This window comes from Onychostoma macrolepis, chromosome 23, assembly GCF_012432095.1.
Source record: "Onychostoma macrolepis isolate SWU-2019 chromosome 23, ASM1243209v1, whole genome shotgun sequence".
In the NCBI taxonomy this organism is placed as follows: Eukaryota; Metazoa; Chordata; class Actinopteri; order Cypriniformes; family Cyprinidae; genus Onychostoma; species Onychostoma macrolepis.
Genome location: NC_081177.1, coordinates 2,980,043 through 3,006,720, shown reverse-complemented (window position 1 = coordinate 3,006,720; position 26,678 = coordinate 2,980,043). Strand labels below are relative to the sequence as shown.

General features: G+C 40.1%; 1 protein-coding gene across 2 annotated transcripts; it reads right to left on the bottom strand.

Annotated features, from left to right (window-relative positions):
• LOC131532415 (nuclear factor 7, brain-like) lies at positions 1 to 23,266 on the bottom strand. 2 transcript variants are annotated; one of them, XM_058764043.1, is made up of 7 exons: positions 23,016 to 23,264; positions 21,590 to 22,341; positions 14,028 to 14,117; positions 5,863 to 6,096; positions 2,684 to 2,828; positions 904 to 930; positions 1 to 795 (listed from the first exon to the last, which is right to left on the bottom strand). In XM_058764043.1, exons 2-7 carry the CDS (start codon positions 22,337 to 22,339, stop codon positions 230 to 232), a joined length of 1,812 nt encoding a protein of 603 aa, XP_058620026.1. In that variant the 5' UTR covers positions 22,340 to 22,341; positions 23,016 to 23,264; the 3' UTR covers positions 1 to 229. The 2 variants fall into 2 exon arrangements, with proteins under 2 accessions (XP_058620026.1, XP_058620027.1); XM_058764044.1 differs by lacking the exon at positions 14,028 to 14,117 and having other exon boundaries at positions 23,016 to 23,266.
• Between the last annotated feature and the right edge of the window lie 3,412 nt (positions 23,267 to 26,678).

Here is a 26,678-nt window from a genome sequence, read left to right as displayed (position 1 = left end):
ACACACACACACACACACACACACACACACACACATATATATATATTTATATAACAACTTTTGTTATATCAAGATCATGAGAAAATTAATTTGTGATAGCAAGAAAACAAAAACAAAAAATAGCTATAATCAATAAAATAATTCATTTTTAAAAAATAACAATTCTATAAATAATTGTTTTTTAAGGCAACATAAATCATCATATAGATAATCTTTTAGAATTCATTTTTCATATTCTAGAGGTGTTGATTCTTTTTATTTTGACAGGTGTGATGATCAGTGGTTTTGAGTTTTTACCTTCATCATTAAGGCCTGGATTAAAGTATGGATAGAGTTTGTCAGTGAAAGTCTGACTAGTGAAAGAGTAGATATGAGATCTGTGCTGTGCATCATAAAAAGAGACCAGACCCTCCTCATAATCCACAAACACTCCCACAATCTCAGGTTTCACTCTCAGAGAGAACATGACCACTGGATTATCAAAAACTATATAGTGATTCTCATTCTTCACAATCACAACCCAGAATCCATCCTCAGGGGTCAGTGTGATCTCCCTCTTCCTGTTAATGGATTCTCTGGCCACTCCTAAATTCCACTGAGTTTTTCCCTTCACCTGCACCTCATAGTAAAATCTGCCTGAACTGAATCCCTCCTTTGCCAGAACACACAAACTGACATCAAATCTCTTTGGGTTTTCCAGGGCATCCTGCTCAATATCTCCATGACTGACATGTTTTCCATCATCAGACAGGATGAGATATGAATTCGCTGTAACAGGATCCAGAGTCACATCCACTAGATGAGAGATTAGACATTATCAATCAACTTCAGAACAAACATGTTCATATATATAAAATACAGACTATAAAGTGTATTAAAGAAAATTATGTCAGTCACACGTACCTGAAAACTTCAGTACACACTTCAACGCTGTGGACACAGATAACAATATAAGACGATGAAATATAAGTAGATATAATTAAGTCTATTTAAAAATAGTAGGGGTGTCAACGATAACGCGTTAACGCATGCGATTAATCTAAAAATTTTAACACAAAACTTTTTTTTAACGCAAATTAATAATTTGATAAGGTTTGACCCCAACTTCTTGCCGTCATCTCAGCGTGGAAGGTTATCTATCATTGTGTGATGAGGGTACAGCGAACCAGTGTTGCCAGGGCAGCGGCACAAGTTCAGCTGTTTTGAAAGTACAGTTGGGGAAAAATTACAGAGCCATGGGTTGCGTTTTTTTGGGCTCCTTTTATAATGTTCCACGGCCACCCAATATGTATATAGACAAATAATAATTAAAATAGATCCTTTTATTAATGTGTATTATACTTGGAATGTATACCTGGCAACTTAAGAACGGAGAGGCGGTTGTAACATCACAAACAAGGTGAGTTTCAGCAGAGCACATGTTAAGGCTTTTACACAGCAGAAATAAACATGACAACAGCCACTATAGATTATATCAGATAATAAACACGATTACGAAAGGATATTTGTGTGTGATTTTCTTGAGTTGAATGTGTACATCTGAAATGCTAATTTGTGCAGCGATATAAAAGGCTATAAATAGCATAGTTTAACAACAGTAAACGACCAAATTCCACATGTGATTGTAAAAAGAAGCTATTACAAACACTCGATGGTGGTTTGAAGTGAGTTCTGAGTAAAAGTGCACTATTAATCTCATAAATTGTCTTATGTAGCATGATGCTAATATTAGCTCTAATGCACATGCAGAACAGGTCCAATTCTTCTTCATAATGCATTTTGTCATAATAGTTCACGTAAGGTGAGGTCGCAAGAAAATGTTTTGTTGTATTTATTTAGAAATACTTTTGATAATAGTTGGGTAACTGTATACTGGGATTGAAGCGATGTGGCTTGGTAAACGTTTTATTGCCAGTATAAAGGCTGATAATTGCTGAATAAAAACAAAAGAATAATGATAAAACAATAATAAGGATTACCTGGCGGAAGTGTTAAAGGTTCTGTTTCCTTAAACTAGTTTGTCATACATTTCTATATTTCAACACATTTACAGGTAAATCCTAGTATTTTAAATTTGTGATTAATCATGATTAATCACAGTCCATGACTGTGATTTAACGCGATTTAATTGTTTAATCGATTGACAGCACTAAAAAAATAGGAATGTGAATTTCCTATTTTTTAATGGGATTTTTATTAAAGCTCTAATATTTACAATTATTTATTAAATCAGTAAAACTACAATCTTTTCTTGTCATTTGAGTCGTAAACTGTCTAAATTATTCTTATAAGAAGGGAAAATGTATTAGGCAGGTTACAGTATGTTTTCAGGCAGATTTCCAGTTACGAGTTTCTAATGTAATTCTTGTGAGTGAAGTTTGCATATTGATGTACCTGACATGTCACTAAATACTTCTTTAACTGGTTATGAGGTGAAGTTTGGATAATACTTCACATAGACAGTGTTAGTAAATTATTTTATCAGACCAGTTTAATGCTGAGTGTTTGATGGGTGTTTTTATGTTATGTTATGGTTATTTTTAAAATGGTGTGATCCTTTACAAACTGAGACTAAATAATTGTCTGGAAATTACCATCATAACACAATGATTAAAACTGGATTTAAGTGGGAATATTTACTGGCAAAAAATAAAATCTTTAACTGTATTTGAAAATCACATACCAGTGTGACTGAGTTTTTTCTTTAGTGTCTCATGAGTTTTCTTCACTAGAGTCAGAGCTCTATTCATAGGGAGTACATTCACATCAGAGTCAATACTGATCTCAGTCCAGTTCTTGTGTGGATGGCTGTATAGGGAAGAGAAAATCTACAGCAGGAAAGAGAAAGTTAAATCATTTTCCTAATATGAATTTATTAATGTTTCATCCTGTTCTGTATGATTTCTAAAGACTGGTGAGAAAAATGGTCAAACTAACCTTTCCCTGATCCTGAAATTAATAAAAAAACGTAAGGTTACTTGTGTAACAACAGTTCTCTGAAAATAGAGTGAGGTATCTCTCTATGGGGAATGCCTCAGGCATGATAGACTACAGAAGCACCAATCACACCACGTCTGTCCACAGGGCAGTCCAATCACAGCTCATGACAGGACCCCACCCCCTTCCTATATATGCTGCTTTGATCCCTGAAACGGCATTCTAAGCATGCACTTCCTCCCTGTTATGCGAGAAGGGAAACTTGGTAAGATACCTCACTCTGTTTCCAGAGAACCAGGGTTATGCGAGTAACATTCTCTTTCAAACAATCGCTCTGTATCTCACAATGGGAATGATTCGGCCAACTCCCGTAACGCATGCTTTCCAAAGCTGCAGAACAGACCCCGCAACAATAAGAGATAACCTCTCATTTCACTCACAAGCTGACTTTGAGAACTACATGAACCATAGAAGGCATAGTGAGATCCAGACAGAACAATCTGATAAATGTATGAGGGGAAGCACAGCTAGCTGCCATGCAAATATCTCCTACCGAAATCCCCCTGAATAGAGCCCATGATACAGCAATTCCTTGTGTGGAATGAGCCCTTAAGCCCACCGGGGAATCGAGACCCATAGCTGTATAGGCCAACTCGGTCGTCTCCAGCATCCAATGAGAAAGGCGCTGCAAGGAGATTTAATATGAACATTCTCCATAGGTTCAAACGGGGCCTGAGTTAAAGCACTCAGATCCTTGGACAAGTCCCATGACAGGATAAGCTGCTTCAACACTGGTCTCAAACGTCTCACTCCCTTCATAAAGCAACATGTAATAGGATGTTGACCCACTAAGGCTCCTTCAAAGCCTATGTGGCAAGCCAACATAGCAGCCAGATAAACCTTAATAGTAGAAAACACTCTACCACTGTCCATTAGGCTCTGCAAAAAACAGAGAATATTGCTTACAGAGCACTGAAAAGGAATTTCAAAGTAATTCCCCTACAAGTGCATCATTCCTCAAACACGTGCCATTTGAGATTATATAATGAGTGTATTGATGGAGCTCTAGCACTCTGGATAATGTTTATAACTTCCTGTGAAAGCCCAAGTGCATTCAAATTTAGCACCTCATGGGCCAGACCCAAAGATTGACTGGCTTCGGGTAGAGGGTGAAATATCTGCCCACCCACTTGTGACAGCAGGTCCTGGCACAATGGGAATGGTCAGGGCTCTCCCTGAAGGAGCTGAACAATCTCTGCCAGCCACAGCCTCCCCGGGCCAACGAGGGGCTATCGGGAGGAGAGGTAATCTGTTTTCTCTTCCTCTGTCTAGAGTGGGAGAAATTAGATTCAGCTGGGGGGATGCATTAAGCAACAGGTTTGGCCACGGGTGTGCCAGCGCATCCACACCCAAAGGCACATTTTCGTCCTTGAGAGAGAAGTAAAGCAGACACTTTGTGTTTGCCTGCGAAACGAAGAGATCTACAGTGGCCCTTCTGTACCTCTCCCAAATTTGATCCACCACTTGTGAATTAAGTGTCCATTCTCCTTGAAAGGAGATCCGCTCCTACATTCAGGACTCCCGGGACACGCGTCACATGGAGTGAACTGAGGTGCACAGTGCACCAGACAATCAACTTGTACGCTAGACTGTGCAATTGCACCGAATGCGTCCCCCCTTGGTGGTTGATATACACCACCACAGTCGTGTTGTCTGCCCTGATCAAAACATGACATCCCCTTAGGAATGGCAGAAAATGTTTCAATGCCAGAAACACTGCTATCAACTCCAGGAGGTTTATGTGAAATTTGTAGAGCTGGGGCGTCCAGCGATCGTTTACCGATCTGCCCTGAAAGACAGCCCACCAGCCCATCAGGGATGCATCCATGGTCACAACTTTTCTTAAAGGCATGCCCCCCAATGGAGCCCCCATCTCTACACTGATGAAGAGCATCCAAGCATTCCCCTGATTCTCTCACAGATGTCTTGCAGCTACCCACATGTGGGTTTCCACATGTGAGTTTCCCCAGCTGCAGCTGGAAATCCCTTGTTCTGAGGAAACTCAGTGAGACCACTGACAGCGATGAAGCCATCATGCTCATAAGCATCCTTGAGATCAGCCGCAGAAAAGCAGTCACCCGTGCAGATTGAGCGAGTGAGATCTCCAACTGTAAGTACTCTAAATTTGCACTTTATTAAGTGCTTGTTTAGAGCATGCAGGTCCAATATCCGGTATTACCCTCAATCTTTCTTTGGAATTAGAAAATAACAGGAGTAATAGCCTTTCTGAGTTTCCCCCACTGGAGCTCGTCTTATAGCTCTTTTCTCTAAAAAGGGAGGCTATTTCTTCTTCTAGCACCTGAGTCAAATCCCCTCTTGCTACAGATGCTTATAACCCCGTTGAAAGGAGGGGGTTTTACAGCAAACTGAAGCCTGTAACACTTGGTTTCCGTCGCAAGGACCCAAGGAACACTTTCTCCAACCCTCCTGATAAAAAGCCAGTGGATTTATTTGGCTCCATCTAGCAGACAGAGAGAAAACAGGCCAGGATCTGTCTAATCCGAATAAACCCTTAGAATCCACCGGAGCATAGAGAAAATCTCATGGTATGGTGTGATTGGTGCTTCCATAGTCTATCACACCTGAGGCGTTTCCCGTAGTGAGATACCGAGCAATTGTTTGAAAGAGAACAATAGACACATTAAAAAAAATAAATAAAATAAAAAATAAATAAAATACTAAAACTTTAACTAAAATTGCAATGAAAACAAATGAAAAAAAAAATACAAATAAATAACATGAAAAATAATAATTAAAAAAAACTAATAGTATTATAGCGTAATTATAATAAAAAATAAACAGTATCTGAATGATGCTAATAGGGGATAGGACCCAAACCCCTGAATGAGGTAGATATTGACAGACCTGTAGGAGGCGCAGATGATCATCAGTGTGTGAGAGCTGCTCCAGCTCAGTGTTTCTCTTCTTCAGATCAGTGATTTCCTGCTGCAGCTCTTTAATGAGATCTTCAGCCTGTTTCTCTGATGCTTTCTGCTGTTCCTCCATCATCTTCAGCAGCTCAGACTGACATCTCTCAAAGGAGCTGATCAGGTCAGTGAAGAGCTCAACACTGGCTGATTTCTCTTTCTGTGTGTTTCTCTGATAAATGAGATGAATTAGCAAATTAATTTATGTATTTACATTTATTTATAGACACCATGAAATTTAAATGGGCAATTCTTATTTTTTATGGAATATTGCATATATTTATTAGATGATTTATCTGTGCACATCATTTCTTTAAACTTATGTGCCTGTGTAATCTGTAATCAAAATTGCTTCCCCTCCCATTTCTTCTCTTCCCTGATGACGCAAGTCTCTGTGAAAGGTTGGGACAACCTGTGACTGACATGAGATTGAAGCAATAGCAAACAACAATAATCCAGTGATCCATTCAATTCCCGATGGACCAAATTACATCCCACCCATTACATTTTTTTTTTCGATCGAGAAGCCGTTTCACTCAGATATGTGTCACAATAGGGAAGAAAATCACAACTTCCATTTCATGCTGATGTGGGATTACAAATTTATTTAAATGTTTAATTTAGATTCCAATGTAATAGTGTACAAACTGAAGAAGTTATATACCTTGTATTTAGCATTTAAGGTGAAAAATGGTGACATGAGTCAGATCACCACATCAGATGCAAAGAGGTCCCTGCCAGTTCCTGTTCTCCTATTGTAAGTGAAATGAGCCAAATGAGCCAGACTCGAATCTTTTGTTCTGCAAATGGCTTTCGGAGCCCCCTGGCCCAGACATGAATCGTTAGACTGATTGGATTATCAATGCAATCGAGTGTTGTTGATTGGGTCTGTCTTTCTCATTTGCATGCTTTGTTTAAAGTTGTCACCCAGGTGCTTGGTCTCCATTCCTAAGCACTGCCCCCTAAAATGTATTTAAAACTACAATGTATCACTGCTTTAGTTAGACTTGGATGACTACAGCGACGCGCAGCGAGTTCTCAATAAAGAGGAACTTCTGTATGAAAGATATCCCAACGTCTCCTGGTCTCTGCTTCGTAGAAGATAAAAGTTCACAACAGATGGTGCCGTGACCCGGATAGAGTTCCAGCTTCCTCACCTGAATCCAGTTTGAAAACTTCAAGCTCAAACAAAGATCTGCTTCCAGACTGCATCTTTTGGAATCCAGCGAAAACTTCAAGCTGAACAAAGATTTCCAGACTGAATTTTCTCTCAACCAAGGTTGTGGTGAGTGCTGTCTCTAATCCAAAAGAACCTTTAAGACCAGTACAAATTTGTTTATCCTCTGCGCCGTCAGAGAAGAGTTAACAGACAGCTGTAGGGTTTGGTTAACTAAGTTTTCCTCTAAAAAAATGAACTTTTAGAGATGAAGTTACCCTCTGTCCAGGCAGGGAAGTTTAGCATCAAGTGCTAATATTGTTTTATCCTCTGTTCTGTGTAGGCAGGGAAGATTGGCATTTACGTGCTAGTTATTTTGGTTTATCCTCTTTTCACAGAGAAGTTTAGCATTTCATGCTAATAATTTTGATTTATCCTCTGTTGATCAGAGAAGTTTTAGTGTTTTGATTGTGTGGTAACAAAGTTAACAATAGTTAAGCTGTGTTAACAAGTGTACCCTCTGTTGATCAGAGAAGTTTTAGTGTTTTTGTTTGTGTGGTACAGAAGAAACGTACAAAATGGTTAGAAGGAATGCTAGGCTGATTCCAACAACAGAAAAGGGTGGTCTTGCGACTCCTTTGTGGTCAGATAGCGAATTCAAATCACTGTTAGGAGTGCAAATGAACCTAATAGTCACTGAAAAGTTAGACAAGAACTAATTCAGAAATATGAGATCCATCCAGATAAGACTTGGTCTGTAGATGAGTGTAAAAGGTATTAGGAGCATGTGTTCGCAAGAACAATGTGAAAGGCATTATCTGCTGCCACAGAGAATTTGGTTTAGCACTAGCTACACAACAATCTCAGCGTAACTCAGAGCTAGAGAAACAGAACAATGAGCTTCAAGCTAGAATATCCTCTTTGACTAAGAAATTGAACCGCAACAAAGCTGCAGCAAAACTGATGTGGAAGTTAGCCAGCCGGATAGCATTTACCCTGATTTACAAGCATTCTTTGAAAGAGATGTAGCTCTCCAATCAGTAATTGATGTGCCTGTAAATTCGGTCAATGTTTGTGGTGCTCGGAGAAGATCTCTCAGAATTGAGGAAACTGAAAGTGTTCCCCTCAACTCTTCTGTTGTGCCAGTACAAACTGTTGCCAAAACACTAGGACCTAAAGATATAGAGAGACTGTCTCAGAGCTTACCCTCAGCACGCACACATTTTTCTGAATTTAGAAGAGTATTGATCAGTAAAATGCGCCTTTACGACATGTCTTTAACAGAGGTAACGCAGTTGATGTCACAAATTCTAACTGAATCTGAATTCAACAGTTTTGAAACTGCTGTTACTTCTGAACTGCGACATGCAAGTAAAGGTGATTTAAGAGAAGGTATTTTGAAAATCCTAAAGAATATCTTGGGACCCAAAATAGATTGGTCTAGAATTACTACCTGTGTGCAAAAGAAAGAAGAAACTGTGAGTGAATATACTGAGAGATTTTGTCAGTCAGCTGTAATTTACAGTGGAATTGTTGATGACCCTGAAAGTGTGCTAGATGACAAGGGACCCCTAGTTCGTATCTGGTCAGATGGCCTTGTAGCCGAATACAGAAAAGCTTTACCATTCTTAGATCTAACTTGGTCTAACAGAACTCTCAGAAGTAACCTAGACAGGTTAGCTACATGGGAAAGAGATGCTGATGTCAAGGCAAAAGTGAGAGTAGCAGCAGCTACGTTTAACACAACAAAACAAGATAAGAGATGGTCTAAAAGAGAAGGCAAATGCAACTACTGTGAAAAATTAGGACATTGGGAGAAAGAGTGTAGGAAGAAGTTGCAAGATAGTAAAAGAAATGGTATGCATAATTCTGCTCCTCCTCAGCCTGCCTACAACCCTGAAGTAGTTCCGCCAGTGACCACTGAAACTTTAGGACAGCTCGTACAGGCTCTTCTAAGAGCACAACAAGACCAGGAAAAAAACTAATTGTTGGGGCTGTGAGTAGCTACCTTTCCCCTGTAATCCATCACAATGACAAAATAATTTTTGTGAAAGGTAGCGTAAAAGAGAAAGAGATTGATTTTTTGCTTGATACAGGTGCAGAGTGTACAGTAATTCCTACAAAATTGGCACAAGTTTTAAACATCCCATACAAGAAAACCAAACTTTGTTTAACTGGCGTAATAGGTGAAGATTCTGTTTTGTATGAAACCCCACCCATAGAGGTACAATTTGGCCCAAAAACTCTGACTACAAAATTGCTATGTGCTCCATTAAATACAGGTGCAATTTTAGGCATGGATCTTCTGAGACAAGTACATCTAACGTTAGACGTGTCCTCAGAATCCGCTAGCATAAAAATTTCCTCAGCACAAGTTTCTACCAATAATGCAATCCCTACTGAGTATGCTTTCTTACAGAATCATCTAATTTGGGCTAAAGACAAGGATGATTGTGGTTTGTTAACAGGTGTAGAACCAGTTAAATTGACGGAAATCCACCTCCGGTCACCAAACAATATCCGATTAATAAGGAAGCTATACAGGAATCAAACCTATTGTAGAAAAGTTGCTGAAGCAAGGAGTGCTAATTAAAACCAACAGTCCATGTAATTCACCCATATGGCCCATCAAGAAATCAAATGGGGCATGGAGACTTACAATAGACTACAGAGTAGCCAATAAACATATTGATAAAATCACCCCTAGTGGCAGATCCATCTACAATTTGTAATGGCTTACCATTAGATTGTAAGATTTTTCAGTAATTGATATGTCTAATGGATTCTTTTCTGTACCGTTGCACTCTGACAGCCAGTCATGGTTAGCTTTCACAGTTGACTATGAACAATACCAGTGGACACGTCTGCCACAGGGATTTCAGAATTCGCCGACCATATACCATCAGGCTGTCAGACGTGATTTGTGTGACCCAGAATGTCCAGTCAAACAGTCCACTATGATTCAATATGTCGATGATATTTTGCTTGCCTCAACAGACCACGAGGTACATCAAATTGAATTGACAGCATTGTTGGACTATTTGCATAAAAAAGGACACAAATGCAGCTTTCACAAAGCTCAAATTGCTAAAAAGCAAGTCACATTTCTGGGTCAAACAATTGGTGCAGGAAATAGATCCATTACACAGGATCGGCGGCTTCAGTCAAAGCCATACCTCCGCCTACTACCATTAAAACACTCCGCTCATTTTTAGGAACAGCAGGTTACTGTAGACCTTGGATTGAAGACTATGCCTCGATTGCACAGCCTCTCTATGATTTGTTGAAAGGCCATGGTAAAGATTCAGATACTGTTTGTATGGAAGAAATTCATCTCAAAGCTTTTAATGATTTGAAGAGAGCACTATGTCAAGCACCAGCATTAGGAATTGCCCAATCAGATAGACCCTTTGTGCTTTATGTCCATGAACACTTAGGCTTTATGACTGCATGTCTAATGCAAGATCATGGGGCAGCTTACGCCCAATTCATTACTATTCTGGTAAACTTGACATAGTCGCTCAAGGTATGGGCCCATGCCTCAGAGCAGTACAGGCAGTTCATCTAGCGCTTCAGGCTTCATCAGGAATGGTGTTAGGTCAGAATGTAAATGTAAAATGCCCTCACGCAGTGTCTGCACTAATGAATCAAGCAAAAGTCACTTCTGTCACCTCCTCCCGTTGGGGAAATTGGTTAGCAACTCTCACAGCCCCGAACATTGTTATACAGCGTGCACCAGTCACGAACCCATCCTCATGTATGATGTCTGCAATGACTGAAGTTGTGTTAGAGGGTGAAGGTGAAATGACTCATGATTGTGTTACGCTTACATATGCAGCGACAAGTGAAATAGCAGAAACTCCCATAGAGAACGCAGAATTGGAGTTGTTTGTTGATGGTTCAGCTCAAGTTATTGAAGGTAACAGACGAGCAGGATATGCAGTAACTTCCACCACTGAAGTAGTTGCTTCAGGTCGACTTCCAGATCATTTTTCAGCTCAAGCTGCAGAACTAGTAGCCTTAACAAGAGCATGCACGCTAGCTTCAGGATCAGCTGCAAATATCTACACAGATTCCAGGTATGCTTTTGGGGTAATTCATGATTTTGGTGTTATTTGGCAAACCAGACAATTTCTAACTTCTGCTGGATCCCCCATTAAGCATGCTGGATTAGTGAAAGATTTAATGTTTGCCATGAAACTCCCAAAGAAATTAGCGGTGATCAAAGTGAAAGCACACCTCACAACTAATACTACGGAAGCTAAAGGTAATGCTCTTGCTGATGTAGCGGCTAAACAGGCTTGTTTCTATGCAACTGTACAAGTGTGTTCAGGTAGTACAGCACAGAAGACAATTCTACCTCCGGAATCAATCATTGATCTGTATAAAGACGTTCCTCTATATGAAGCATGGACATGGTTAGACAAAGGAGCCACTGTGGATTCATCCAGCTGCTGGACCAAAGGGGGAAAGTATGTTGCTCCCGAATCACTGTTGCCATATTTGGCTCAACAAATACACAATTTGGGTCACAGTGGTCCAGCAACGATGAATCACAGGTTCTCAAATCAATGGTGGAATCCAAAATTCAGAAACATAGCCACTGAAACAGTCAAGAGATGTGTAACATGTCAGAAAAATAATGAGGTACCAGCAGCCACCACACCAGCAGCACATACCCCAGCTCCACCAGGGCCATTTCGTCACCTGCAAGTTGATTACATATCATTGCCCCCTTGTAAAGGAAAAACTGACGTTTTGGTAGTAATAGACAAATTCTCAAGATGGGTAGAAGCTTATCCAACAGGGCGTGCTACAGCTGCACATACTGCTAAATGTCTTGTTACTGATTTCATTCCCAGATGGGGATTACCAGATTGCATTGACTCAGATCAAGGTACCCACTTCACAGGACAGGTAGTCAAGGAAGTGTCTAGAATGTTGAAGATTAAGTGGAACCTTCACTGTCCCTATAGGCCACAAGCATCAGGACAGGTTGAACGATCAAACAGAACAATCAAAACCAGGCTAAGCAAAATGCATCAGGAAGGAGTACCATGGGTTGAAGCACTGCCCGCAGTACTGTGTAGTATGAGAGCGTCACCTAACAGATCAGTAGGACTGAGCCCTCATGAAATTATTACTGGGCGTCCCATGCAGATGCCAGGTGTAATTGATCTTAGAAATGCTGATGTTCACATTGTTTCAGATGCCCTGATCGCTACTGTGAAAACCTCACAAAGGCAGTACAGAGTGCCAGAGAGAGTTGAGTCGTGTTGGCAGACTCCACTAGAAGGTGGACACACTATCATCCCAGGTCAATGGGTCATGATAAAGTCGTTCAGAAACAAGCCATTAGAGCCTAAGTGGTACGGACCACATCAAGTGATGTTGATTACAGCAGCTGCAGTATTGTGTCAGGGAAGGAAAACTTGGACTCATGTGTCACACTGTAAAGTTGTTCCTCCACCTACAGGGATAGGTTAGGACACATGGACCAGTGAGGAGCCCAGGGAAGAACCAGAGCAACAGGCTTCGGGGGCCAACCCTGCGGTGAACATCCCTCATAGGCCTTCCCCATCCACTAGTCCACCCTCACCTCACTGTTCTTTAGGTGTCACAGGAATTAAGAAATAGGGAAAGAAGGAACAACAATAGTAGACGAGATTGAACAGAGGATACAACCCTAATGTTTGTAGTCTTTAGAACAAATACTGCTGTCTTTTGTTTTCTTTCTTCCTCTGTGCAGATACCACATGATGGCTGTCCTGAGACCCATACGCGCCGAACTCCTTACCTGCGTATGAAGCCACAACCTCTAAAAGACAACGAGACCCACTGCCGAGCCAACTGTCACGGAAGACAGAACAAAGAAAAAAAAAATACACAACGCAGAGTATCACATACGAGAACTTCAGTCATCCAGCAACATGATCAAGACATTCTTGATCTTTCAGCAAAATTACACCTGATGGCTGAAGATAATTCTTCATGGTTCGGAAACCTGTTAGTATCAAGTGTTTCATGCAACAAATGACTCACGCCCATCACGAGAAATGACAGTTCCAACCAGAAAAGATTATTAAGAACTTCACGGACCATAATTGCATGTTTTGTTTCTGTGTCAGCATGCAATTACAGACAATCAACACAGAACAAGTGCTATGTGCCTGTAACGATGACAAGTTACAAGAATAAACTTTTAAGTGTCTAAATTTGTATTTTGTGAGAGTTATTAGAACTCTCAAAGGGGGAATTGTGGGATTACAAATTTATTTAAATGTTTAATTTAGATTCCAATGTAATAGTGTACAAACTGAAGAAGTTATATACCTTGTATTTAGCATTTAAGGTGAAAAATGGTGACATGAGTCAGATCACCACATCAGATGCAAAGAGGTCCCTGCCAGTTCCTGTTCTCCTATTGTAAGTGAAATGAGCCAAATGAGCCAGACTCGAATCTTTTGTTCTGCAAATGGCTTTCGGAGCCCCCTGGCCCAGACATGAATCGTTAGACTGATTGGATTATCAATGCAATCGAGTGTTGTTGATTGGGTCTGTCTTTCTCATTTGCATGCTTTGTTTAAAGTTGTCACCCAGGTGCTTGGTCTCCATTCCTAAGCACTGCCCCCTAAAATGTATTTAAAACTACAATGTATCACTGCTTTAGTTAGACTTGGATGACTACAGCGACGCGCAGCGAGTTCTCAATAAAGAGTAACTTCTGTATGAAAGATATCCCAACGTCTCCTGGTCTCTGCTTCGTAGAAGATAAAAGTTCACAACACTGACTTTGATGATACAGTTCAATCAAAAATGAAATTTCTCATCTTCTGATCTCATATTAGTTGCAAAAAAAAATCTGTTAAAACATTTAATTCAGCTGCTTTGTTATGTATTCAAATATTATGAAGCTTAACATTAATTTTCATAATTCAATCTCTAACCTTTCTCAGCTCTACTGAGTGCTGGATCTCTTGAATCTTCTCCATTCTGTTCTGGATCATCTCCTGCACATCTGTCTGTGTCTGAACCAGCTGATTCAACATGCAAAGAAAAATATACACATTTATCTCTGAATTTAACTTTCCATGTTCTGACAGTTTTCAGGGTAAAGCTGCGGTCACACTAGACTTTGAGCATGGAAAAATACCTCGGAATCTGCAATGGTTGTGTTATGACGTCACGCTCAGCAGCATCTTTTTAAAAACTTAAATTCAACACATAACCAGAGCTGGGTAATAACTGATTACATGTAATCTAGATTATATTATCAGATACCAAAAATCTGTCAGGGATTGTTTTGGGTTTTGTTCATGTCTTTTGCTTTGTATACATGCTTTTACTTTAGTTTCCTGGTTTGTCATGTGTTCCTTGCCCCTCATGTGATTGTCATGTGCTACCCTTGTCTGTGTGTTATGTTCTGATTGGTTCTTTGGTTCATGTGTCATGTTCTCATAAGGCTTCTTGTAGATGAACTACACTAGCCTGCCACCGGCTGGCGAGAGTAGCCGCTTGTTGTCGGGGCCGAATTCAAGTGTCAAGTCGGACACTTTCTGCTCCCGGTAGTGACACTCGCGTGTGTTTCCATACTCTTATTACAGATATAAGTGAATTAAATGCAATATTTGTCAAATACAAAAGTTTTTATGAGCAACAGAAAAAAAATTTTATATACTGCTTAATGCAGCACCATAAAAACTTATTCAAGATAACAGTGCGACTATACTAAAAAAGCTTTTACTGTTATAAAAACAGATTTGTGAGTATTATTGGAATTGAATTGTTAGAATAAACACGCAACACACTTCGTGCTTGTCATCACAGAATCTGAACAATGAGAATAAAGTGTGTCATCATCAAGGCTCTCGCAGCCGATTTTGAGCAACTGCAGCACCTGACCTAGGTGGCTGGACTCATTTTGCTCTCGCGGTACTTTAATGGCACATGTGATCGTAAGGCGGCTGCAGCGCCGATCAAAGTCGGACAAATGTTCTAACCAGAATACATTGCTTTTGTCAGGCGGCAGCTGATCTTTGTGACGCCGCATGTAGTCGATATTGGTTGTCCGTGTTATGTGTCTTGTTCCTCATTGGTTGGTTTGTGTCATGTGACCCTCTTTGTTTGGTATTTATAGCCCTCGTGTTTCCATTGTCTCTCGTCGTGTATTGATGTTGTAACCTGCTGTCGGTGAGTCTAGTCTGTTCCTGCCAAGTCAAGTCTGTTCAAGTCAAGTCTGTTCATGCCAAGTCACGTCTGTTCAAGTCAAGTCAAGTCTCGATTTGGATTATGTTTTTATTTTGGATTACTTTTGTAAATAAACTGCACTTGGGTTCACTACAATCGCCTCCTGTGGACTATTCGTTACAAAATTCAAAAGTACTCATAATTAGAGTATGTGACATTTTATGCTCATGATCAGATTACAGTTACTTTTTAATGCCTACATACAATGGCATTAAATCATTCATAATTTATTGATTCTGCCTAATTCTAAAAGGTGTTCCTGTGGCTCAGTGGTAGAGTATTGCACTAGCAGCACAAAAGGTTGTGGGATCAATTCCCAGGGAACACACATACTGATAAAAAAAATATATATATATATATTTAGCTAAATGTAAAAAAAAATATTTTTTCTCTATTAAATTTTTAGAAACTGTCTCTGATGTGAACAAGGAACTTCGGAACATTCTGATGAAGCACAAGACTGCAAATCGAATCATCATCCATGTGGGGAAGAATGCTATTCGGAAAGAGCAGTCAGAACTCCTTAAGAAGGATTTCAGTGAACTCTTTGAAACACTTCAAAGACTTGAAGTTCAGTCGTTCATCAGTGGACCACTCCCAGCAAGGGGAACTAACGTGTTTTCATGGCTGCTTGGGCTGAATACATGGCTACAAAGAACCTGCAGTATAAAAGGAGTCAACTTCATCGACAACTTCAATATTTTCTGGGGCCATAGACAACTGTTTAAACTGGATGGCCTCCACCCAAACAAACTTGGTGCAAGAGTGCTAAAGGACAATATCTATTTCTCCATCCGTCATCCTTCAGAGATGTGTGCCAATCCACTTAACCTGAATGGCACACACACACCTGGACAGAATATGAGTGACCACAGGACTTCATATCAGCTTTCGAGTCATCTTGTTGTTGAAGAATCCCACAAGGAGACTGATAACCCCACGCAGCCACAGACTCAGCACCCAAGGACGACTTTCTGGAAAACAGCCAGGGAAGCCAGGACAACATATCACAGCCACAGGAAACACCAGAGCCAGAGCCCCGCTCACCAGACACACTATCCCTCTCTCCAGCATCTCCACTTCTAAGCTTCTCACAGAAAATGGAGGAACTGGTGTATGCTGGGACCAAACTCTCCCACTCTTTCGCTGCAAGCCCCCAAATATCAACTAAAAAATGGGGGGCCCCACAACCACCAAAGCCTGTGGACCCAGCTCATCCTCCTAACTCCTGTGAGAGCTCTCCGACCGCTGCCCCAACGCCAGGGCCCAAACCCTCCTCCATCTGGTGTAGGTGAACCAAAAACAACTGATACTGAACTGAACAACAACAATTGAGAAACTAACGGAATGCATAGTCGATATAAAAAACTGGATGACGAGTAATTTTTTACTGCTAAATTCTGAAAAAACAGAGGTGTTAATTATCGGACCTAAAAACCCCACATGTAATAACCTAGAACATTATCTAACACTTGACGGCTGCTCTGTCAATTCTTCTTCATCAGTCAGGAACCTAGGTGTGCTGTTCGATAGCAATCTGTCATTTGAAAGCCATGTTTCTAGCATCTGTAAAACTGCATTTTTTTCATCTCAAAAGCATATCTAAATTGCGACCAATGCTCTCAACGTCAAATGCAGAAATGTTAATTCATGCGTTTATGACCTCAAGGTTAGACTATTGTAATGCTTTATTGGGTGGTTGTTCTGCACGCTTGATCAACAAACTACAGTTAGTCCAAAATGCAGCAGCTAGAATCCTTACTAGAACCAGGAAATATGACCATATTAGCCCGGTTCTGTCAACACTGCACTGGCTCCCTATCAAGCATCGGATAGATTTTAAAATCTTGTTAATTACTTATAAAGCCCTGAATGGTTTAGCTCCTCAGTACTTGAGCGAGCTCTTATCGCATTATAGTCCTCCACGTCCGCTGCGTTCTCAAAACTCCGGCCGTTTGATAATACCTAGAATATCAAAATCGACTGCGGGCGGCAGATCCTATTCCTATTTAGCACCCAAACTCTGGAACAGTCTACCTAACACTGTTCGGGAGGCAGACACACTCTGTCAGTTTAAATCTAGATTAAAGACCCATCTCTTTAGCCTGGCTTACACATAACACATTAATACGCTTCTATTATTCCAATCTGTTAAAGGATTGTTAGGCTGCATTAATTAGATCAACCGGAACCGAACACTCCCCATAACACACGATGTACTCGTTACATCGTAAGTTGAATGGCATCTACGCTAATATTTGTCTGTTTCTTTCCTAGTCTGTTTCTCAGTCCGTATCCGATCAGATGGTGGATCAGCACCAAGAGATGATGTCTACAGCCCTGATCGTCAGCGGAGACCAGCACACCCAGATGACCCCCAGAGATATATCCCCAGATATATCAACCAAAAATAACAAAATAACTAAAATATAATAAAATACCTAACTACATAATACTACTATTGTTAGAAATTGCAACACAATTAAAATAGAAATCTAAACTTTTGAACTGCGGGTTTCGTCTGGTCAGAGGAGAACTGGCCCCCGACTGAGCCTGGTTTCTCCCAAGGTTTTTTTTTCTCCATTCTGTCACAGAGGAGTTTTGGTTCCTTGCCGCTGTCGCCTCTGGCTTGCTCAGTTGGGGACACTTAATTTCTAGCGATTATCGCCGATTTGATTGCACAGATACTATTTAAACTAAACAGAGCTAGACAATGACATCTCTGAATTCAATAATGAAATGCCTTTAACTGAAAATTGAAAATTTAGTATTTAATCTTATCATTATACATTACTGACACTCTATCCTCCAATTTGATACTGTTAAGTGCTTTGACACAATCTGTATTGTAAAAGCGCTATATAAATAAAGGTGACTTGACTTGACTTGATAGCTACTCTCAGTGATGTGTGTCGGATCCCCGCTATGATAGCAGCAACTTGCAACCCATTGTGCCTGTAGCTTTCTCTATCTGTTTTATCACGTGATAGAAAGTCTAAGGCCTTCTCAAGCCGTACGGCTGACCCATCTAATCTTTGGCCTATTATGCATCAATCCAAGATTGCTGAGACACAAAATAATGCCAGCAAGTTAGCATTTTTAAACATTCGCTCACTAAAAAATAAATCACTTCTGATCAATGGCTTAACCACAAACAACCTGGATTTTATGTTTCTAAACGAAACATGGCTAGAAGACAACTGCAGTGCAACAGTCCTCAATGAAACAGCCCCTCCTAACTTTAATTTTATAAGTGTCTGCAGGACTGTTAGGAGAGGTGAAGGTGTAGCCACTCTATTTAAAGATGTTAATCAATGCAAGCATGTGTCATTTGGGCAGTACTTGTCTTTTGAATATCTAGGTATTGTGCTGAAAAGGTGCTCCACACATTCTGTTTATCATTATTTACAGGCCTCCAAAATACTCTCCAGCCTTTGTTGAAGAGTTCACAGAACTGTTATCAATGATTTCCTCAGAGACTGACTGTTTTGCTATTGCAGGAGATTTTAATATTCACATGGATAATGCAGAAATCAAAACTACTAAAGAAATTATAACTGCTTTAAACACTTTTGACCTGATTCAGCATGTGCATTGACCCACAAACAATCGAGGACACACTCTAGATTTACTCATCAGCAGAGGTCTAAACATTTCATCCATTGTTATTAACGATGTAGCACTATCTGATCACCTCTGTATTTTCTTTGATATATTGATCTCTGTTACCACTTAATCTAGATCAGTCTCTGTCAGAAAGAGATGCATTAACGAAAAAACTAGTGTGCTATTCATGGAGGCTATATCTTCAACACCAAGCATTTCTGCAGACTCTGTTGATCTTCTCCTTGATTCCTTTAACTCAAAAGTTAAGAATGTTATTGATGATATTGCTCCCGTGAAAGTCTGCAAGAAGAATGTCAGACAAAAATCACCATGGAGAAAATCAACAGCAGTTCAGAGTATGAAAAGACAATGCAGAAAAGCTGAGTGGATGTGGCGGAAGACGAAACTAGAAATTCACTATAGCATCTATAAAAACAGCCTTCTTGTTTTCAATGTGGAACTAGCCACAGCTAGACAGACCTTCTTCTCAAACCTTATAAACAGTAACATCTCAGTTACGTATGTAACCCTCGTTCCCTGAAGGAGGGAACGGAGACGTAACGTCAAGTGACTGGCATAAATGGGATCTCGCCCAAAAGCCCAATCACCTTTGAGTGTTAACAGAACAAGCCAATGACAGTTGCGTGCGTGTTTCGCCACGCTCACCCCGCCCCACAGCGCAGGTATAAAAGGAGAGCGCATGCAAACGCTCATCAGTTTTTCGCTGAGGAGCCGAGACTGTGTGACCTGGCCATACAGCAGTGGTACAGCAACTGTGGAGACGGGACGTTACGTCTCCGTTCCCTCCTTCAGGGAACGAGGGTTACATACGAAACCGAGACATTCCCTTTCAGTCAGTCACGTACAATGTAACGTCAAGTGACTGACGTAAATGGGAACCATATGAAAACGCCACTATTGCTGACCCCCTCCAGTGCCCTGCGGAAGCCGGCAAGTCCCCCCACACCAGTTGGGACGGAAGATAGGACAGGGCTTAGGCAGAGATGAGAGCCACTGCTGTTCCGTACAGTGGGTATGGATAACACTGGGAAAGCGTACCTTAGTAGGGGAACGCTACAGAAGCCACATCCTGCATAAAGGAGGTACCATGTGGAGATACACATATGGACTGGCCTAGGGTAGACTCAGCCAGCCCGGGGTGAGATCAATACACAGCAGAAGGTCTCTGCTAGAGAAAGATACGGGCTCACCGTGAGGGGAGCCGTACCGTGGAAAAATAGAGTCCAGAGTCACAGCAGCACGTCACAGCTGATCTCCTAAAGTCAAGTCACATCACAGCTGCTCGTCCAGAGTCACAGCAGCACGTCACAGCTGACCTTCCAGTCACAGCAGCACGTCACAGCTGCCCGTCCAGTCACAGCAGCACGTCACAGCTGATCTCCTAAAGTCAAGTCACATCACAGCTGCTCGTCCAGAGTCACAGCAGCACGTCACAGCTGCTCATCCAGAGTCACAGCAGCACGTCACAGCTGCTCGTCCAGAGTCACAGCAGCACGTCACAGCTGCCCGTCCAGAGTCACAGCATAAATCATATAAATCATCACTCAATGGCCTAGGACCCAAATACATTTCAGATATGCTCACTGAATATAAACCTAACAGACCACTCAGATCATTAGGATCGAGTCAGTTAGAAATACCAAAGGTTCACACAAAACAAGGGGAGTCCGCTTTTAGCTATTATGCCACCCGCAGTTGGAACCAGCTTCCAGAAGAGATCAGATGTGCTCAAACATTAGCCACATTTAAATCCAGACTCAAAACTCATCTGTTTAGCTGTGCATTTGTTGAATGAATGAGCACTGTGCTACGTCCAAACTGACTGCACTGTATTTTATGTATAATAAAGGTGCTTCAAAAGGTTCTTCGAGCGATGCCATAGAAGAACCATTTTTGGTTCCACAAAGAACCATTCAGTCAAAGGTTCTTTAAAGAACCATCTCTTTCTTACCTTTTTATAATCTGAAGAACCTTATTCGCCATAAAAACCTTTTGTTAAACAGTAAGGTTCTTCAGATGTTAAAGGTTCTTTATGGAACCATTTAAACAAAAAGGTTCTTCTATGGCATCGTGAAGTACCTTTATGTTTAAGAGTGTAGTGTCGAACAGTCGACACAATGTCGGTGTGAACGACAGAAAGGGAACGTCTCGGTTACGTATTGTAACCATCGTTCCCTGATGGAGGGAACGGAGATGTTGTGTCCTGATGCTTCTCGACTTCTCAGAACAGAACAAGTGAGCAGATGCCACGCTGGCCTATTTATACATGGATGTCTGGGGCGTGGCCAGCCATGCAAATTCTGCTCACCCAATTTCATTGGCTTTTTCTCAAAGATGTCAGAGGTGTTTGGGCTCCCAATAGCAACCCCTAGTGTCATACACTCGACACAACGTCTCCGTTCCCTCCATCAGGGAATGACAGTTACCATACGTAACCGAGACGATTTCATCATGTAATCTGTAATCAGTAACTGACTGCAATTTGTAAGTAATCTACCCAGTTCAAATAATGAATTCAAAAGGTAAAAACATACAATCTTAACATGAAAAAGGGACGAGCTTTTCAACATGTCAACACAGAGAAAAGAAAACTGCATTTCATGGGTGTTTATAGTGTTTTGTTTGTATCTCTTGCCTTCTTTTCCTGACTCTCCTCCTCTATAGGAACAGTGTTGTGAGTCCTGTGGTCTCCTTCAGTGCAGGACAGACACACACACGTCTGATCATCTCTGCAGAACAGATCCAGAGGTCTCTGGTGTTTCTGGCATATATAATCCTCCAGATTTTCCACAGCGTTGATCAGTTTGTGTTTCTTTAGACGTGAGACTCTGTGATGAGGCTCCAGGTGAGTCTCACAGTAAGAGCTTTGACACGTCAGGCAGGACTTCACAGCTTTCTGCTTTCTTTCATCACAGATGTCACAGAACACCTCAGATCTTCCTTGATTGAGATTCTCCTTCAAGTGTTGCGCTAAACTCTCAGCGTTGTGTTCAGGGGCACTGTTATTGTTTCTGGGCCCCCTGAGTAAAATATTGACTTGGGACCTCTGTAGAATTCGCTTTCGGGGAAGTGGAAGCGGGGGTTGGTCTGTCCCCCTCAGTAGAGGTTGCTTTCCGGTGTCCCCCTCTCTGAACAGGGCCCTTTGACTCATCCTAACATCTCCCTCTATTACGGTGCCATTGGTTTTGTTAATCTCAAGGTCAGGTCTTCTGCTGAATGTTTCTTTACAGGTTGGACAGCACCAGGTCAGTGTGTTTGTCCAGCACTTGTTCAGGCAGGTTCTGCAGTAGTTGTGTCCACATGGAGTGGTGACTTGATCAGTGAACACATCCAGACAGATGGAGCACTGGAGCTCCTCATTTAATGGACCACTGCAGGATGCCATGACTGAAAAGATACGTAATGTCATTATATAATCTTAATTGCTGAACAGAGCAGATTTGATAAATCTAATGTGCACTGACTGAGTAATTAAGTTTGTGTGCAAAAATTGATGTTGCATGTTAAAAATTATTCTAACTAAAATTAAGAACCACTGCTTATGTCAAAAGAGCCATAAAGCAATACATGAAAGCAGTTTCTGGCAGAAAGTTAGAGCAGAGTTGATGAATGTCGAAACCTGCTTCAACCACTAAAACCTCACTCAGCTATAAGCTCCACCCCTGTCTGAGACTGCTGGTCTATGTGGCACTGCAATAGATATTATTGGCTGGTAGGAAAAATTAAATAAACTAAATATTTCACATTTATCTGTAACAACATTTTAATACTATAATGCAAAAATATTATTTTATTTATGAAAAACAACACAGTAAACAAGGGTGTAAGTGTAATATTTTAAACAAATAACTCACTATACCTGTCATTTTTGTTTAATGAAGTTATGATTTTACTTTTTTAAATTCTGTCTGCAGTTCAAGTACTGGTTTCCTGTTTATGCAGCCTTTGACAGCACATATCAAACTTTACTTTACAGCCAAATAAACGACATATATTTTTACATAAATTAAATTTTTACGGTTTCATGCTAATAAACTAATTCTTTCATTTCCATCACTTACCTGTGCGTTAGTATCAGGTCTGATTGTTAATTTCAGCTTCTGAATAGAAGTGTTGTTTGAAAATCTTCCTGTTCATCTGTTTCATTTTACATTTGCTGCAGTCTTTTACTCACTTGACAAGGTGTCATATAGTAGCTCCACCTATAATCTTGAATATGGAACAGTTTCTAATTCATCTCTGCTGAGTGTGTAAACCTAAACAGTGTGAGAAACTTTTAGAATGTATGCAACATTTTGTTAAGTTCATTAATTTTTTCAGACAGTGGTGGCAAATATCAAGTTGCTGATTAATTGGTTCATACAATTTCTACCTCACTGGTTTTGTGAGGATATTATTATATATGAAGTAGTTAACTAACATAGAACCAAACTTATTTTATGAATAAAACTATTTCTAGATTACTGTTTTGTCGTATCTAAAATTTTCTTTCTCAATTTTTTATACAGTCTTCCAACAGTTTTTTTTTTTTTTTTTTAAGTCACTGTGATTCTGTGTTTTTCTGGAGCTGGAAAAGGTTTGGTTGTGTGTGACTGATGGGACGGATTCAGTCTGGAGCGTCAGAGATCCAGAGACACACAGGACTCAGAGCTCAGCCTCACTTTACTCTGTTCCACTGACGCTCAGGAGAGTGTGTGACAGTCACGGATCCAGCCATCAAACCTCCACAGAGTCTCTGGGTTCAGACTGTAACGCTGGAGAACAGCAGATGCTGCAGACGCCACTGAAGATGTGCTCAGTTAAACTGCTGGACTGCAGGAAGATGATGAAGATGAAGAGAGAAAACACAGTTGAGGAACAACAGAGCCATGAAAATAATGATATTTTTATTCAATCGGGTAATTTTCTTCCTTTAGTGTTTTTGACTTTTCAGTAACTGATACAAGAAAAATGCTTTCAAATTACTCAAGAGTTGCTTTAAAGTCACTTGCTCTATTGCTAGGCTATACATTAACAAAAACTATGTGTTTTTCACTATTCATCAACAAAGACTCTTCATGCACAGGCCACCGACCCGACTAATCATTAATGAAATTCATTGTTGACTCCTTATTAGAAACTGCAGCCAAAATATTATTTTTATTAAGTCACAACAGTTCTGAATGGCTAAGAGTGAAAAATATAGCCTAAGTAGCATAAAATAAAAATACATAGTAGCCTATATTAAAAAAATAGCCTATAGTGCCATTCATTGCAAACAACATTTATTTTAGGCATCAAGCCAAATGAATTTGAATCAAAAGTGAAACTGCACAAATGTTGGGCTACGTCGCTATATTTTGCGCAAGACTTAGGCTATGCCGCAATACTTTGTGCAAGAGTTATGCCTGTGAACATCTTAACCTCAGTCAATTCACTGTACAGAAAGTAGACGTGGCCCGTATAGCAAAAAACAATGTATTTCATGTTAAACAGATTGTTTTTGAAAATCGGAGCATTAAATAAAGCTGCTCTTAATTTTCATTGATGACAGCAGTGATAATAATTATAGGCCTATAATTCATTGTAGACCTATAATATTGCGCTATGGAATTATTGTGGGGCAAATTAATTATAATTTAATGATAAAAGTAACATAATAATAATAATAATAGGCCTAATAATAAGAATGTAAAACGTAACAGGCCTACATTAATTGAAATGCTAAATCCTCTTAATATTGCCAATATTTGATGCTTTTGACAATATCTCTGGCTATCGTAAACACATGATATGGCAACTCAACATGTGGGGCCCTGCACATTGCGTGCCATCCGCTATGGCTCTGATGCTATAGCAAATTATGGTAACACTTTATAATAACTGCACACTATGAATCATTAGTTAAGCATTAGTAAATAGTCAATGCATCATTTATAAAGCATTGTTCCAACATTAATAGGCATTAGTAAGCAGTTTATAAATACAGCTATAAATGTTTTGTTCTTGAGCATACCTATAATGTTTAATAATTGTATTTTCATACTTTATTAATGATCAAGTTATCATTTCTAAATTATTACGTTATTTACAAACCAGTTATTTAGGAGTTGTCAGTGGTTCATAAGATTATTTATAAAGTGTAAGTAAATGATTAATAAACTATTTGGTAACACTTTATTTCGATAGTCCACTTTAGACATTCTACTAACAGTAAGTAACTTTGCAACTACATGTCAACTAGCAGTCGGTAGAGTATTAGTAGACTGTCTGCTTAATATCTTCTAACCTTTTATTTTGATGGGTCCACAACATACAATATACTGACTATCAGAAACTTTGCAAGTATATGTCAACTTATTCTACTAACCCTAAACCTACCCTACTGAGAGTTAGTAGACATGTAGTTGCAAATCAATGAGAATTAGTTGACATGTAGCTGACACGTAGTTACAAAGTTACTTATAGCTAGTAGACTGTCTAAAGTGGACTATCGAAATAAAGTGTAACCACTGTAACTTGTTAAGTCAGTGACAGACAGAAATCAGAAGATCCCTAATGATGAGCCCTTCTTCATTCATTGGTACTTCAGTATGATCTGTCCTGGACGCAGATTTGTAGAAACACTAGACTACAACTCTAATCTACTGGAAAAAATGATTTCAGAAGAGATCAAAATAAATCAAATATAACAATTTATTATTAGTCAGGTAAAGTTGTATCATGCTAATTATATAATTATTAGAAGCCAATTTAGAGATAAGAAAATTACGGTGGCCAGGAAGTGCAAAACAACATTACAAAGTGTGAAACACTTTTACGAAGCTCGAGACAAACTTACATTTTGGAAAACATTTTTACCTATCATAAAACACAATTACATGGGAAAAACACTATTACCAAGGACGAAACAAATTTACATTTTAGAAAACAAATGAACAAGACGCAAAACACTTTTACCAGTCCCGAAACAAATTTACAATGACAGATTCTTCACGGAAAGGGAATGTACCACACACGGAAGTGAGCGGAGAAAGGTGTTGTTGATGGTGAGCGCGGTAAATTGTCTTGTGGTTGTGCAGTAAATGCCGTAAACATAGCTGCGAGAACTAGGGGTGCTGAGGGTGCTGTAGCACCCCCCCCCCTCCGCAGGGCCGTGTCTGAGATTTTCCTTTTGCCCCTTGATCATCCCCAAGATACTTAATTTTTGTGATTATTTATTAAACTGACCAGAAATATATAGCCTAGTGTGGCTGTATTTTTCTTGCGCGCATCTCTACATCTCCCCCTCACACTGACAGAAATTCACGTGAATGTTCACGCGATGTTATCTTAATTTTACATTCCAACTTGTAAAAACCATTCACCTCCTAGTCCTTTTTATGAGCTGTTTTCCGAAGCTTTCGCTTCTCAAGACGGCCACCTTCAATGAGCTTTGCACTCTAGTGTCTGGTCAAACGCGCTCAAACCATTATCATAACAGAAATGGGCGTCGAATACTCGCGTTTTGAGTCAGACAAAACGCACGTTATGAACGTGTAAACAGGTAAACCAAACTGGCGGTGCAAAGGCATGTCTGAAGTACCCAGACAGGCGAAAAGAACGTGCTCCCTTCTAGTGTTCTCAAAATGGCACGTCCAAAGCATGTGCTCACTTCATAGGGCTTGAGTCTGTCATGCTTTGTCCGCTAGGATTTGGGGTATTATGGCAAGGCATTGCTGCCACATAGGTATTATTTTTTCCCC

Bases quoted from the DNA above. Each gene is read 5' to 3' on its own strand.
- LOC131532415 (XM_058764043.1), bottom strand. From the start codon at position 22,339: ATGGCATCCTGCAGTGGTCCATTAAATGAGGAGCTCCAGTGCTCCATC. The intron at 2,829-5,862 runs GTCTGTCAATAT...TTCCTGCTGTAG, and splicing joins ATCATCTGCGCCTCCTACAG to ATTTTCTCTTCCCTATACAG. The intron at 931-2,683 runs GTATGTGATTTT...CTGTGTCCACAG, and splicing joins GAAAAAACTCAGTCACACTG to CGTTGAAGTGTGTACTGAAG.